This window comes from Rana temporaria, chromosome 2 (assembly GCF_905171775.1).
Source record: "Rana temporaria chromosome 2, aRanTem1.1, whole genome shotgun sequence".
In the NCBI taxonomy this organism is placed as follows: domain Eukaryota; kingdom Metazoa; phylum Chordata; class Amphibia; order Anura; family Ranidae; genus Rana; species Rana temporaria.
In genome coordinates, this window is record NC_053490.1 from 245,453,126 (window position 1) to 245,467,602 (window position 14,477).

General features: G+C 41.5%; 1 protein-coding gene across 2 annotated transcripts; it reads left to right on the plus strand.

The window, feature by feature from the left end:
* Nucleotides 1-8,699: 8,699 nt before the first annotated feature.
* LOC120926623 (YTH domain-containing protein 1-like) lies at nt 8,700-11,878 on the plus strand. 2 transcript variants are annotated; one of them, XM_040336742.1, is made up of 2 exons: nt 8,700-9,812; nt 9,867-11,878. In XM_040336742.1, the coding sequence occupies exons 1-2, from the start codon at nt 9,014-9,016 to the stop codon at nt 11,009-11,011; spliced, it is 1,944 nt and encodes a 647-aa protein (XP_040192676.1). In that variant the 5' UTR covers nt 8,700-9,013; the 3' UTR covers nt 11,012-11,878. The 2 variants fall into 2 exon arrangements, with proteins under 2 accessions (XP_040192676.1, XP_040192675.1); XM_040336741.1 differs by having other exon boundaries at nt 8,700-11,878.
* The last annotated feature ends 2,599 nt before the right edge of the window (nt 11,879-14,477 follow it).

Sequence of the window (14,477 nt, forward strand, 5' to 3'; positions counted from 1 at the left end):
CTCCTTTAGATTTAGGAAAACTTTGTAATATATGGACAACCTAAACAATTAATTTAGGTAGTATCCAATCAGGCAGGCCTTTGTACTACATAGTTGGTGGTAGATCCAAAATATATTGTATAATCAGATTGTATAATGTATGGTAAGCTGGGGATGGTCACAGTTCGTTTTTATGGTGGAGATCTCCCACAGACATCAGGACACTGTGAAAGTGAAAGCAGGATAGATAGAAATGACTGGAGAGGGGGGAGAGAAGCCGCTGTCCAGGAGAGGGGAAGTTGTATAGTTGTAGACTGACACAGGGAAGAGCTGATACCTTCCCAAACTCACGTGCCCTGCCTTCTCCACATACTGTTGCTGAAAGACTAGTACAGACAGCAGTGCACTGTGTAGGCAGGGGGCAGGTGTAGTGCTACGATCTACATGCAGGGACAAAGCCGCTCTCTGCCTGTATTACATTCTGCAGCATATTCTGTCCTGGGAAGGGCTGTACCCAGCAAACTGCGCCCTCTTCTCACACTAAATCATCCCGCCCAGGGCAGATTCCCCTCCCGCCCACCCCTAGTACTGGCCCTGGACACTGTGGAAGATATTGAGGAGCACTGAGTACGCAGGAGCAGAATAGAATATAATTAAATACATCAATTAAAAAAAAAAGAATTAAAACATATAAGTATCCCCATTATGCTAGTGGATAATATGTTCTACAACATAAATTGTGTGACTGTGGTTACTGGGGGCACTGTGTGTAATGAGGAGTACAGGCGACACTGAGCATTGGAGGTAATGAGAGTACTAAGTATTGTGATTCCTGGGGGCACTGTAAGTACTGAGGAGCATTGTGGAAGCTGGGAAACTGTAAGTACTGAGGAGTTCTGAGGAGCACTGAGAGTACTGAAGGGAACCATGAATACTGAGGAGCATTAAGTACTGAGGGAGCACTGTGAGTAAATAGAGTGGTACTGTGTTTGACTGATGGACATTGTGAGTACAGAGGGGTTACTTTTACAGCCTCAACATTTTAGGGCAAACAAATTGTGATCACTATAGAATAGAATATAATAAAATAAATAAAACTTCATTAATAAAAAAAGCTCAGATCCTTGATCTAGATAATGAGCTGGCAACACTGTGAAGCATCAGCAACCTGTATAGGAAGTAGAGGACAGTGCTGATATGGAGACACCAGAGGTAGTGTTAGAGAGGATAGTCCTGAGTGGATATATCTCAATAAATATGACCGGTTGTGTGATGTTGGGGATATCAGTCCAGGAGTGTTAGGCCGCATACACATGATAGGATTGCCAGAGGACAACGGTCTGAAGGACCGTTTTCATCAGTCCAGACCGATCGTGTGTAGGCCCCATAGGTTATTTAACCTTCGGTCAAAAAAACGCCTAACCGATAGGTCAAAACCGATCGTTAGTATGCAAAAGCATCGGTTAAAAAACCTGTGCATGCTCAGAATCAACTGGACGCATGCTTGGAAGCATTGAAGTTCGTTTTTTTCAGCACATCGTTGTGTTTTACGTCACCGCGTTCTGACACGATCGGTTAAATAACCGATGGTGTGTAGGCGCGATGGACCATCAGTCAGCTTCATCGGTTAACCTATGACAACGGTCCTTCGGACCGTTCTCATCGGATGGACTGGTTGTGTGTACGCGGTTTTAGTTTTAGAGGAGACTACTTCCCCTAGCTGCCTGGAGAATGGCAGGGAAATGGCAACTATATTACATACACTCTTCCTTAGTTTATATGAATGAAAAAAATGGGTATAACAAACAAGACAGTAATGCTAATAACATTATATTGAATATACCTTTTGTATACAAAAGACTAGAAAAACTTAATGTAAACAGATTACCAGGACCTGGTGGCTTACACCCGGGAGTCCTCAAAAAACATAGCCATGTTATAGACAGACCATTGTTCCTAATGTAGCGCCTATGTACTATATAGTACTGGTGCTAGTTAAAATTAAGGGTAGATCAGAGTGTAGTTAAACTCTGATCCAGATTGTTAAATGCAAAACAGGGTCTCTGTCTCAGCTTGGTTGTGCTGTGGGCTTATTCTGTTGTACTGGGGTGTTCTTCCAACCCCGGTGCTGCAGGTGGCAGCAGTGGAGTCAAGGTTTGGGTGCTCTTTCCCAGCAGCCAATCAGGAGGGTTTGTCCTCGCTGTGCATGTTGGGAAGGGGTATTTATGAGGCAGACGCCATTTGGTCTGGGTCTTCTTTGTCCAGTGTGGCACCCACCTTTAGGGTGGCCACATCACGGCGCCCTGGCACTATGGCCTACCTGGCTGGGGTGTGCATGCTACGCAGTGTTCCTGGTTCCGGGACCATGCTGGCCCGGAGCATCTGAACAGTGACGGGGACCCAGTGAGTGACTGGGTTCCCACCTTTGAGGATCCCAAGCTGTAATGCTGTTCGGTGGGGAGTCAGTCTGAGGAGCGACATTCAGAGGCTGGCGGTCCAAAAGGGCCTGGACAAACCACCGGGGATCGAGGTTGCCGGACACTGAGGGATTAACCACCTGTCAGTCGGTACCCGGGCGACAAGTTGAAGGAGATCCAGGCGTAACTCATCTAAGGAGGGATATCTCCAAGAATTCCATCCAGAGAGGATCTGTGGCAGAGGTGTCTTTCTGAGGCTCACCGAGGGGAGTCTGTGGCAGAGGCTATTTCTCAAGTTCAAGTTCACTAAGGAGGGTCTGTGGCAGAGACATTATCCTACAATTGTTCGAGTGATACTCCAGCTGCCAGGTCGGTGAGAGAGGCCTGTCCGGGTACGCTAAGCCCACTCCTGCGGGAGTGGCACATATAAGGGTTACGTTTGGTAGCAGGATTGTTTCCTATTATCACGCCTGAATCTGCTATTCTCTATTCTTCTTCAACTTTACTTTCCTCACCATAAGTTTACTGTTTTTACCCAGCTGGGTAATAAAGAGCACTGCAAAGAGCACCTGTCGTGGACATTCCTTTACTTCTACTATATGCAATATTCACCCCTAGGAATTTCGGAGGAGCCATGAGGTAATGTGCCGCCCAAAAATCCAGCAGCTCCTCCGGGGGTAGTGCTACACAAATTTTTAAGGACAGCTTACTGACTGGAATGGTACCTGCTGATTGGCATAAAACAAGCATGGTACCAATATTCCAAAAGGGCCGAGATATATACCTAGAAACTACAGACCAGTCACCCTAACACAGGGGTGTCCAAACTTTTTTCATAGAGGGCCAGATTTGATGAAGTGAACATGTGTCAGGGCCAACCATTTTGCGTGACATTCTTTGAACCATTCAAATTAAATGCAAATTAACTAATACACTGCCCAACAAGAATTATCTTACCTTTGTGGCTGTGTGTGTTGAAGAGTCTAAGGCCCCATACTCACGACCAAACATGTCTGCTGAAACTGGCCCGCAGGCCAGTTTCAGCAGACATGTTTGGTCGTGTGTGGGCGCGAGCGGGCCGAATTCCAGCAAACATTTGCCCGCCGGGCCTTTTCCCAGCAGACAAATATTCCTGGACTTGTTTTAAAACAGCCCGCTGGAATTCAGCCCGCTCGGACCTACCGTACATGTCCAGGCGCCCGCCGTCCCTCGCATGCGTCGAATGACTTCGACGCATGCGTGGAAGCATTTTAAAGGCGGGCTGCCCACGTCGCCGCGTCATTGTCGCGGCGACACCACGTCATCGACGCGGCGACACCGCGGACACGCCCCGCGTATTGTTTACGCGCGGACTTCTGTACGATGGTGTGTACAACCATCGTACAGAAGCCCTCTGGCAGACATGTATGGTGAAAACGGTCCGACGGACCGCTTTCACCATACATGTTTGTCCGTGTGTACCCGGCCTAAGAATGAGCTTGGGCATGTTATTTGAATATAGCGTATTTAACGGTGTATAGCATGCACAGGCTTATAACACCCACCTTCACTTTAAGAGGGAAGTTTCAGGAAAAAAATTAAATTTTAAATAAAGAACTGTGAAACAAAATAAGGGCCAGTGCCCATCAATGCAGCCTAATCAGTGCCCATCTGCAGCCTCCCCATTGCCATGAATGCAGCCTCTGAATGCAGCTTCACCATTGCCATGAATGCAGCCTCATTATTGCCATGAATGCAGCCTCACCATTGACATGAATTCAGCCTCTGAATGCAAAATCACCATTGCCATGAATGCAGTGTCACCATTGCTATGAATGCAGCCTAACCATTGCCATGAATACAACCTCACCATTGCCATGAATGCAGACTCACCATTGCCATGAATGCAGACTCACCATTACCATGAATGCAGCCTCACCAGTGCCATGGATGCAGCCTCACCAGTGCCATGAATGCAGCCATTTTATTTACTGTTGTGCTTTTATGACATGGTTTCTCCACAGATATACACAAAAAATCCAAATCTCAAGAGAAATAATACTATAATTCTACAACTTTACAAAACTGTGGTTTGGTCACCACTGGAGAGATTCCAAAGAAGGGCAACAAATGTAATTAGGGGACTGGAGGACCTCAGGTATGAGAAACAACTACAAAACAGTAAACTCAATCTCTCTGGAGAAGAGGAGCTTAGGAGGGGATATAATTGCAATATACAAATCTTTGACTATTGGCTGTAGCATTGGGAGGAAACTATTTCATCTTAGGTCTCTAAAAAAGACATTGTGGCCACACAATGAAATTGGACTATAAGTAAAATGTTACTCTTGCTTCTTTATTATGCTGAAGAACAGAGCATATCTTCAAATAACATTATGTAGACAGTAACATATTCTTTTATCTCTAACTCCTTTAACTTGCAAGAATTTAATACCTACTCCACAGCAGACTGTCAATCAATAATTGTTTGCAGCGCAATATCGTTTGTGAACAAAGGAATTATTTTGTAATGTGAAAAGAACTGTGTCCTTCATCCCTTTGTTATGTGACAGGAATTGTAATTCAAGTGAAAGGCTGTAAAAAGGAACACAAACAATGTACTCTTACTGATCCTTACTCCTATATACTGTAAACGTTTGCAGTGTGTACCTATTTATGGAGGGTAGCAATCAAAGTACAATTTCAAACAAGGGACAAAATATTTTATTGGGTTATTTGACAGTTCTGGACTAATGACTTTTAAATGAACCTGAATAAAAAAAAAATGCTATGCTATATGGAATATCTAGAAATTGTAATTATGCTCTGTGCTTCCTGTACCACAAACCTCAAAGGTGTATATCTGCAGTGTGATATAACCTATGCCACTGCTGCCTTGGAGTGAGGTCCTACAAAAAAGCATCCCCCTGCTTCTTGCTCATTCATTTTTTTCATCTGTGCTTTCTCAACATCTGTTTCTGTTGCTTGATTATTCCTTTGTGAACGGGTAATGGAAAATGTGTGCCGCTCAGGCTACAAGGGAAAGCAATCCTGGGTCCACCACTGTGAGTACAGGCCAGGGGAGGAGCTTGTATCGGCTCCAAACAACTATTGAGCAAAAAAATGAAACTCATGAAGCCGCGCATCAATGCAGACCCACTGGTATTGAAATGAATGGTCTAAGCTTGGGCTCCCACCAGACCACACCCCCAATGCATTTCACTCCGCACCTTGGAGTTTAATCACTGAGATGGTATTGTAGCAGAGGGCCTCTAGGAAGGAAAACTACTCACTGACCTAGTGCAAAAGTGTCATGTGCGGGTGAACCTCTGCTTTAATAGTCCAAATGTCCCAATTTAACATCCATGCAATGAACTTGAAAAGTGTGTTCCAATATTCAATATGTAAAGACACCCGGTGCTCCCTACAGGATAAACGATGAAGCTGACTGATGGTGTGAGAACGCGGTGACGTAAAACACAACGACGTGCTGAAAAAAAAAAAAAGTTCAATGCTTCCAAGCATGCGTCGACTTGATTCTAAACATGCGTGGATTTTTAACCGATGGACGTGCCTACAAACGATCATTTTTTTACTATTGGTTAGGTATCCATCGGTTAAATTTAAAAACAATTTAAAACAAGATTGCTTTTTTTAACCTATGGATAAATAACTGATGGGGCCCACACACGATCGGTTTGGTGTGTACGCGGCATTGTAATCTGCAAAAGACTTGAGACTGGGGTGGAGGTTCACTTTCCAGCAGGACAACGACCCTAAACATACAGCCAGAGCTACAATAGAATGGTTTAGATCAAAGCATATTCGTGTATTAGAACGACCCAGTAAAATCCCAGACCTAAATCCAATTGAGAATCTGTGACAAGACTTAAAAATTGCTGTTCACAGACTCCATCCAATCTGACAGAACTTGAACTATTTTGCAAAGAAGAATTGAAAACAATTTCACTTTCTAGATGTGCAAAGCTGGTAGAAACATCCCCAAAAAGACGAAAGGTGGTTTTAAAAAGTATTGACTTGAGTCGAGCTGAATAAAAATGCACGCTACACTTTTCACATATTTATTTGTAAAAAAAATGAAAAACCATTTATCATTTTCCTTCCACTTCACAATTATATGCCACTTTGTGTTGGTCTATCATATAAAATCCCAATAGAATACATTTACGTTTTTGGTTGTAACATGACAAAACGTGGAACATTTCAAGGAGGTATGAATACTTTTTCAAGGCACTGTAGCTCTTTACCACACAAACAAAAAAGAATAAATGTGGCTGGTTATGAAATACTTTCATTTTTCAATTCTCTCTAAGGATTTTTAAAGAGTCTTTATGTTCTCCACTATGATTTAATTCTAATTCACCAACAGGAAGCAGTTACTTATCTTGAAATACTTTAAGTAATAAAGTTTAAATTGGAATATCAGGGTTAGAAGATACAAAAATTAGACCGAACATGTTCTTCAGCATGTTTAAGAAAGTGAGCACTGATAAGATCTCTGTCATCTCTATCCTTAAGGGGCATGATAAACAAAGATCATTTAGTGGATTGCAGCTGTTATCTTGTTAGAAATACTGAAAAACATGGTAAGAGAATAAAAACACAATTTAAGATATATAACACCCTGTTATTTCACTGGAGAGAGTACATTTCCCTCTTCTTATGTTATAGTAATAATATAAAATAACATATAATGATTAAATCAATGCACTAGATTAATAGTATTCAAAGAAAACTTTGCATTACCATAATATCTGAACCTACTAGGTAGGTGAAATTACAATTTATACAGAGTATTCGTATTTAAAAATCATTCTATTTCGCAGAAATTTGCCTTGTAATTTACAATGTATGAACAGCGATCAGTCATTTCCCCCAGTCAGTCCACCCCCCCTACAGTTAGAACACACCCAGGGAACATACTTAACCCCTTCCCTGCCCCCTAGTGTTAACCCCTTCCCTGCCAGTGGCATTTTTATAGTAATCCAAAGCATTTTTATAGCACTGATCGCTACAAAAATGCCAATGGTCCCAAACATGTGTCAAAAGTGTCCGAAGTGTCCGCCATAATGTCGCAGTACCAAAAAAAATTGCTGATCGCCGCCATTACTAGGAAAAAAAAAATATTAATAAAAATGCCATAAAACTACCTCCTATATTGTAAACGCTATAACTTTTGCGCAAACCAATCAATGAATGCTTATTGCAATTTTTTTTTTACGAAAAATATGTAGAAGAATAAGTATCGGCCTAAACTGATGAAAAAATTGTTTTTTTATATATTTTTGGGGGATATTTATTATAGCAAAAAGTAAAAAATATAATTTTTTTTCAAAATAGTTTTTGTTTATAGCTCAAAAACTAAAAAACGCAGAGGTGATCAAATACCACCAAAAGAAAGCTCTATTTGTGGGGAAAAAAGGACGCCAATTCTGTTTGGGAGCCACGTCGCACGACTGCGCAATTGTTAGTTAAAGCGACGCAGTGCCAAATCGCAAAAAGTGCTCTGGTCTTTGACCAGCAATATGGTCCGGGGCTGAAGTGGTTAATAAAAGTCAGCAGCTACAAAAAGTGTAGCTTCTGGCTTTAAATAAACAGACACTTACCTGTCCCTTGGTGCAACGATGTGGTCACCTGAACCCTCAGTTCTCTCCCCGGCGTCGACATTGTAAGTGTGGGCACACGGCTGTGACAGCTTGTGGTTTCACATCCGGGGTCGCGCTGCGCCTCCTAAATACCTACGCAGTGTGCGCAATTTCAAAGTATGACATGTTAGGTATCTATTTACTCGGCTTAAACATCATCTTTCACATTATACCAAAAAATTGGGCTAATTTTACTGTTTATTTTTCTTTAAATTCATGAAAGTGTATTTTTCCCCAAAAAAGACCACTGCACAAAGACTGTGTGATATAAAATAATGCAACAATCGCCATTTTATTCTCTAGATTCTCTGCAAAAAATATATATACATATATAATGTTTGGGGGTTCTAAGTAATTTTCTGTGATACTGGGGCTGTATACTCTGTCCTGTGATGCTGAGCTGTATACTCCTGACACTTTGAGTGGAAGCAAGTGGAACAGGGTGTGGCTTATGAGAAGTGGGAGTGGCCAAACATGGAGGGGCGTGGTCTTGCACACCCCCATCCTAAAACTTCACCAGCCGCCACTGCAGAGCAACATTTTCTAGATCAAATCTTTCATCTAGAATCAAATTGTTACAAGCAAATATAAATTATATACAGTAGGGGACCTGATGGCGTCACCGGGGGGCGTGTTAGAGCGGTGCACGCTGGGAGCAGGGTGTTGTTGTCGCAAGAGGCTGAAGCTGAGCTCCGCCATTTTGTTCGGAGAATAGGGTGAGGGGAAAGAAAGAGAAGAGTACTGGGTCGCCTGTCTAGGGTCGAGGAGCAGGCTGGCAAGTGTAGACAGAGGTAGGTGAGCATTGTCGCTCACTTTGTGGTCTCGGGACTGGTCTCCCTTCTCGGGATTCGCTTCGCCACGGCAGAAGAGCGGGGCGCCCGGCGGGGCGGGGGGGACACTCTGACATCCGCCAGCAGCAAGGACAGCAGAGTGCTCCCGCTCCGGAGCAGACGGCGGAACAAAGGACGGAGGATGGAACCAGAGAGAGGAGAGACAAGTAAAGATGGTGAAGTCAATGTTTTGGATGACATTTTAACTGAGGCTCCCGATCAAGATGATGAGCTGTACAACCCTGAAAGTGAGCAGGATGTTAATGAAAAGAAAGGGTCCAAAAGAAAGAGCGATCGAATGGAAATTCCTGATACTAAAAGGCAAAAACAATCCTCCCACATCGCAAGGCCTCCCCCACAAAGGCTGTCCAGTGGCACAAAGAGAGTTGTTAGCACCAAAGGAAAGCCGGTATCGGAATACAAGAATGATGACTTCTCTAGACATGACAGGAGCAGAAGACCTGAAAGTGATCGGAGAGTTCATCCCTCTGGCAGCTCTGGACGCGAAGCATATAAAGGGTCACAGGAAAAAAACAGCATAAGGAAACGAGAAACTGACAGGAGACCCAAATCTGCCAGTCCCGTTCTGTCATCTGAGAAAATAAGACCTGATTCAAGCAGACGACCAAGCAGGTCCAGTCGCTCATCCGATGGTAACTCTGATGAATACGGTTCAGAGAGGGACAGTGGTAGCAGCGATTCTTCTGATGAAGAACAAGGAAACAATAGTGACAATGAAGGAATGGAAGAAGAGGAGGATGAAGGGGAGGAAGCTGAAGAGGAGGAAGGTGAGGAAGAGGAGGAAGAGTATGAACAAGAACACGAAAGAGACCAACGAGAAGGAAATGATTATGATACCCGTAGTGAGGCCAGCGACTCAGAATCTGACTCTGCTTCATTCTCAGACTCCATTCGTTCCGGTTCTGGCTCTGACATTTCAGGTTCAGCAAAGAAGCATGAAAAATTGCCCTCTTCCGTTCGTGATGTTCGAAAAGAACGAATCAACAAAATTCGATACATTCTGCAGGATGCACGTTTTTTCCTCATAAAAAGCAACAATCATGAAAATGTATCATTGGCTAAAGCAAAGGGTGTTTGGTCAACTTTACCAGTAAATGAGAAAAAGCTCAACACGGCTTTTAGATCTGCGCGGAGTGTTATTTTGGTGTTCTCTGTTAGAGAAAGTGGAAAATTTCAGGGATTTGCACGGCTGTCTTCTGAATCCCATCATGGTGGATCACCCATACACTGGGTCCTTCCAGCAGGCATGAATGCAAAGATGCTTGGTGGAGTATTCAAGATAGATTGGATTTGCAGGCGAGAACTTCCATTTACTAAATCTGCTCATCTTAATAATGCATGGAATGAAATGAAGCCAGTGAAGATTGGACGTGATGGTCAGGAAATTGAACCAGAATGCGGGACCCAGCTTTGCCTTCTATTTCCAGCGGATGAAAGCATCGACTTATATCAAGTCATTCACAAAATGAGACACAAGAGAAGAATGCAATCACAGCCCCGACCGCGAGGCCGTCCTTCTCGTCGTGAGACAACAAGAGATGTGGGAAGGCGTCGACCAGAAGAATATGATATTCATAACAACCGAAAGAAACCAAGAGTTGACTATCCACAAGAGTTTCACCAGAGACCAGGGTTTGTTAAGGATCCTTGTTTCCCAGAAGTAGACAGAAGATTTACAGGAGTTCGCAGGGATGTATTTTTAAATGGATCCTACAACGATTATGTGAGAGAATTTCATAACATGGGACCACCTACTCCATGGCAAGGAATGCCACCATACCCTGCCATGGAACAGCCGCCTCACCATCCATATTATCAGCACCATGCTCCTCCTCCTCAAGCTCATCCACAGTTTTCAGGTCACCATCCAGGTCAACATGACACTCGATATCGGGACAAACGAGTTCATGACTATGACATGAGGGTGGATGATTTTCTGAGACGTACACAGGCTGTTGTCAGCGGTCGAAGAAGCCGCCCTAGAGAGCGGGAGCGAGAACGTGAACGAGAAAGGCCCCGGGACACCAGGAGAGACAGAGGTCGTGAACGCGATAGAGACAGAGACAGAGAGAGAATGCGTGACAGAGATCGGGGAGACCGAGGAAGATACCGAAGATGATTTCACTGCTTTCGTTATGTGCACATGGAATATTTGCTTTTTTTTCCTGGTCTCTTGTGTGTTTACAAAGTAGCAACATTTCTGTTAAAGCATTTTAATTTAAAGAGTTAAAATTAGCAAGTTTTTGGGCTTTAATCCTATGTTCGTGCACGTACTGTATTAACTGGATTAAGCTTAATATGGCTGAGACAGTGCACATTGATTTATTGGAGGGATCCTTTTCAGAGGGAAAATTATACATACCTGTGTAAATGTTTCTGTATATTTTCTTAAAATAAGTTTCTTCTCTCCATATTCAGTGAGCTGTGCATAAAAGCTGTGCATAAAACTATAAACACTTTATTTAAAAAGTAATGAAAGATAATTGGCACATTACGAACTGCCGTTTAGTGTTTTTTTTTTTTTTTTTTGTCCCTTTTGCATCCCCAACTTGCCTACAGTTGATTCTGTGAAAACAATGCTGCTATAAAGTATGCAATTTTTTGAAGGCTAAACTAAATGAACGTAATACAAGTGGATCTGATGTTTCCCACTCATTACAAGATTATGAAAGCAATACTTTTTACCCTATTGCAGTTTTAATAATTTTGTTCACTTGTTTTTGATTGGTGCTCCATCTTTCATGTCTGATTTTCAGACTCTAATGCGGAGTAGAGACTGTATGTTGGTTGTATGACCATGTTGGCTATTCTCTTATTTTTTGTATTAAATTTATAACATGTAACTTAATTTGTAACTGCAGTGGTTTCTTATGCCATTTGATAGATGTATGGCTAATCATCCTTTGTTGCCCCCACATCTTATTTTGTGTAGTCTTATACATTATACTGTGCCATTTTTTTATAATAAAACCACTGTGGAAATAAATTATATACAGTAAATACAATCCTCATACTTACTCCCTCCAACCCATTCATCCATAAATCTTTTGTTCTTGGGCTACACTTTAATCCGCCTAATGATTTTATTAGAATATGACTACTAGACTATTTTCTTTTTAAATGCCCTTGTAAAATGAGAGTTATTTCAAGAAGAATGACAAAGTGCTTAGCATTTGTACCACGGAGTCGCTAAATAAGGAAGAATATTAATATTCCATACTTGTTTTGTTTTTCTTCTCAAAAAACTGATGGACATGAGCAATTGTCAGCCTTGCATGAGAAGTGTCCAAGTCATAAGAGGGCAGCCAATTTGTCAGCCACCACTGGGAGCATATCACCTGGAAGTTACAGATTGACACATATATCGCAATGAGCAGCTAAACTGAAGCCCAGGAGACAAACTGAGGAATGTTCAGTGACAATGTTAGTTGTTGAGATCACTTTTCATTTCTCAGTTTTCATCTCAGTTTCCTGTCCCAAAGGTGCAGGTTCTCATTAACAAGCATATGCCCAATATGCTCTTTTACCAGTTTGCCTACGTGTCACTTTCAATTAGATTGTGAGAAACAATGCTTGCTAACATGTACAGTGCCAGGGAGCAGCAATTCGCATTACCAGCATTCAGTTAGAGTGGAATACATGTCAGATCCATTCATTTGGAAATACTGAGCACCAAATAGAAAGTCAATAAGCTGAAGCCAAGCAGAAAGCTGTGAAACATCCAAAAATAATATAGGGAGAAATATTTGTTGTAGAGATCTGTGAATTTCCATCTTGACATTTTAAAGTGGAACTTCAGTAAATGTATTACGACCATGACAATCAGTTACAGATCACATGAAACTGATGACATGGAAAATTCAGAATGAGGGACATGATCAGAGAAATACATCCATATATTATTTTTTTATTTTTCAGATCATACAATTTTCCCTTTTCAAATGTACCAATGGATTCAAGCAGCTATAACTTCACTATTGCACTTTATTTTTCAATACTATTTTATAATTTATACCCAGAGCACATAAATATTATTTTACACTATAATTACCTTCTCAAAATATTCTTCTTATTTCATCACAAATAATAATAACAATAAAAAAATAAAAAAACAGGTTTAGTCACTACTTTGGGATAATAGGTGGAAGTACAGTATGTCACTTGTTCTTTGTGTACTCAGAGATGCATCCAAATACAGAACTGTTGGTGTATTCTTACATGGGAAAAGATCTTCATATTGCTTAGGCTATGTTACTGTGATCACCGATATGCATGTAACAAGACATCTAATTAGAAGTGCTGTGGCTTTCATGTTTGATTACACTGCAGCTTCATTGAAGGAAACATAGATGCAAAATATACTGTAGCTATATGGTTCTGAAATGTACCACACTGACAGACCTCCCAAATCATGGTCAGATTTCACTGACTGCATTCTAATAATATGAACATTCTTTGACCCTTTTTTATATTCTTCAGCAGACAAATCCCAACTCTTATACTCCACAAATTACAACTCTTATACATTAATAGGGTGATAGGTCTTTGCATCGTATTGATGTTTGGCATATGCAACAACAGAAAGCTTGATATTTTACTTAGTACTCAGAGGTACATAACACCTATAGCAGGATTTTTTTTTCTTTTGTCTCACTTTGCTCTGTCCTGGTTCCCCCGACACCTATAGGATCACACATTTGGGTTTATTATTAACCAATCTTCCTCACCATGTCAGTGTCATCAGTCTTGAAAACTTTGTAACAGAGGGCTTCCATATATATTTCTAAACTTATACAAAGGTCTATGATCTATGACACAGAGAAAATTGCCAAGGCATGTACACATGCAAAAAACGCAACCATTTAACGTGTGTATTTGTCAACCAAATCCCTCTGGCATTTTTTGGAGAACACTGAAGGAATGTAGAGAGTGGTCTACCTAAGTTCACTTTATTAAGGTATTGCCTCACGGGAAAGACCATAGCTGTCTTAGTGTACATGTGGTTGAGGCCATTATGGCATCTATGCCTGAAGGTGAACATGTCAAAGAATTCTGTGCTAAAGAGACCTACTGCATCTTCAAGTTAAAGAGCATGTCCCCAGATGGTCTCAATGAAGAGTTAAATGTGAGCACCATTCTTTTCTTAGTTGGCACCTTATAGTCTCAATGCTCCTCTCTTAGCTTCCATGTTGACACTTATCACTTAATTGTAAAGGGAAGACTATAAGGTAAATTATTTTGTTAACTTAAAGACCCATATTTATCACCATCCATCATGTGGCTCATTAACTAACAGTGTCACTGTGGAGTTGATTTACTAAAGCTGGAGAGTGCAAAATCCAGTGCAGCTGCACATGGTAGCCAACCTGCTTCTAACTTCAGCTTGTTCAATTAGGCTTTGACACAAAAATGGAAGCTGAGTGGTTTCTGTGCAGAGCTGCACCATATTTTGCCCTTTCCAGTTTTAGTAAATCAACCCATGTGTGTTTTTAAATTCTATGGTCTATAATACTATTGCTATATCATGCCCCAATTTGTTCGTTTATCTTTTTTAAGATTACTGTTTGTAAAATATTTTTGGAGTT

What these genes read in the sequence shown, in the direction of transcription:
- LOC120926623 (XM_040336741.1), top strand. Translation starts at nt 9,014, where the DNA reads ATGGAACCAGAGAGAGGAGAGACAAGTAAAGATGGTGAAGTCAATGTT.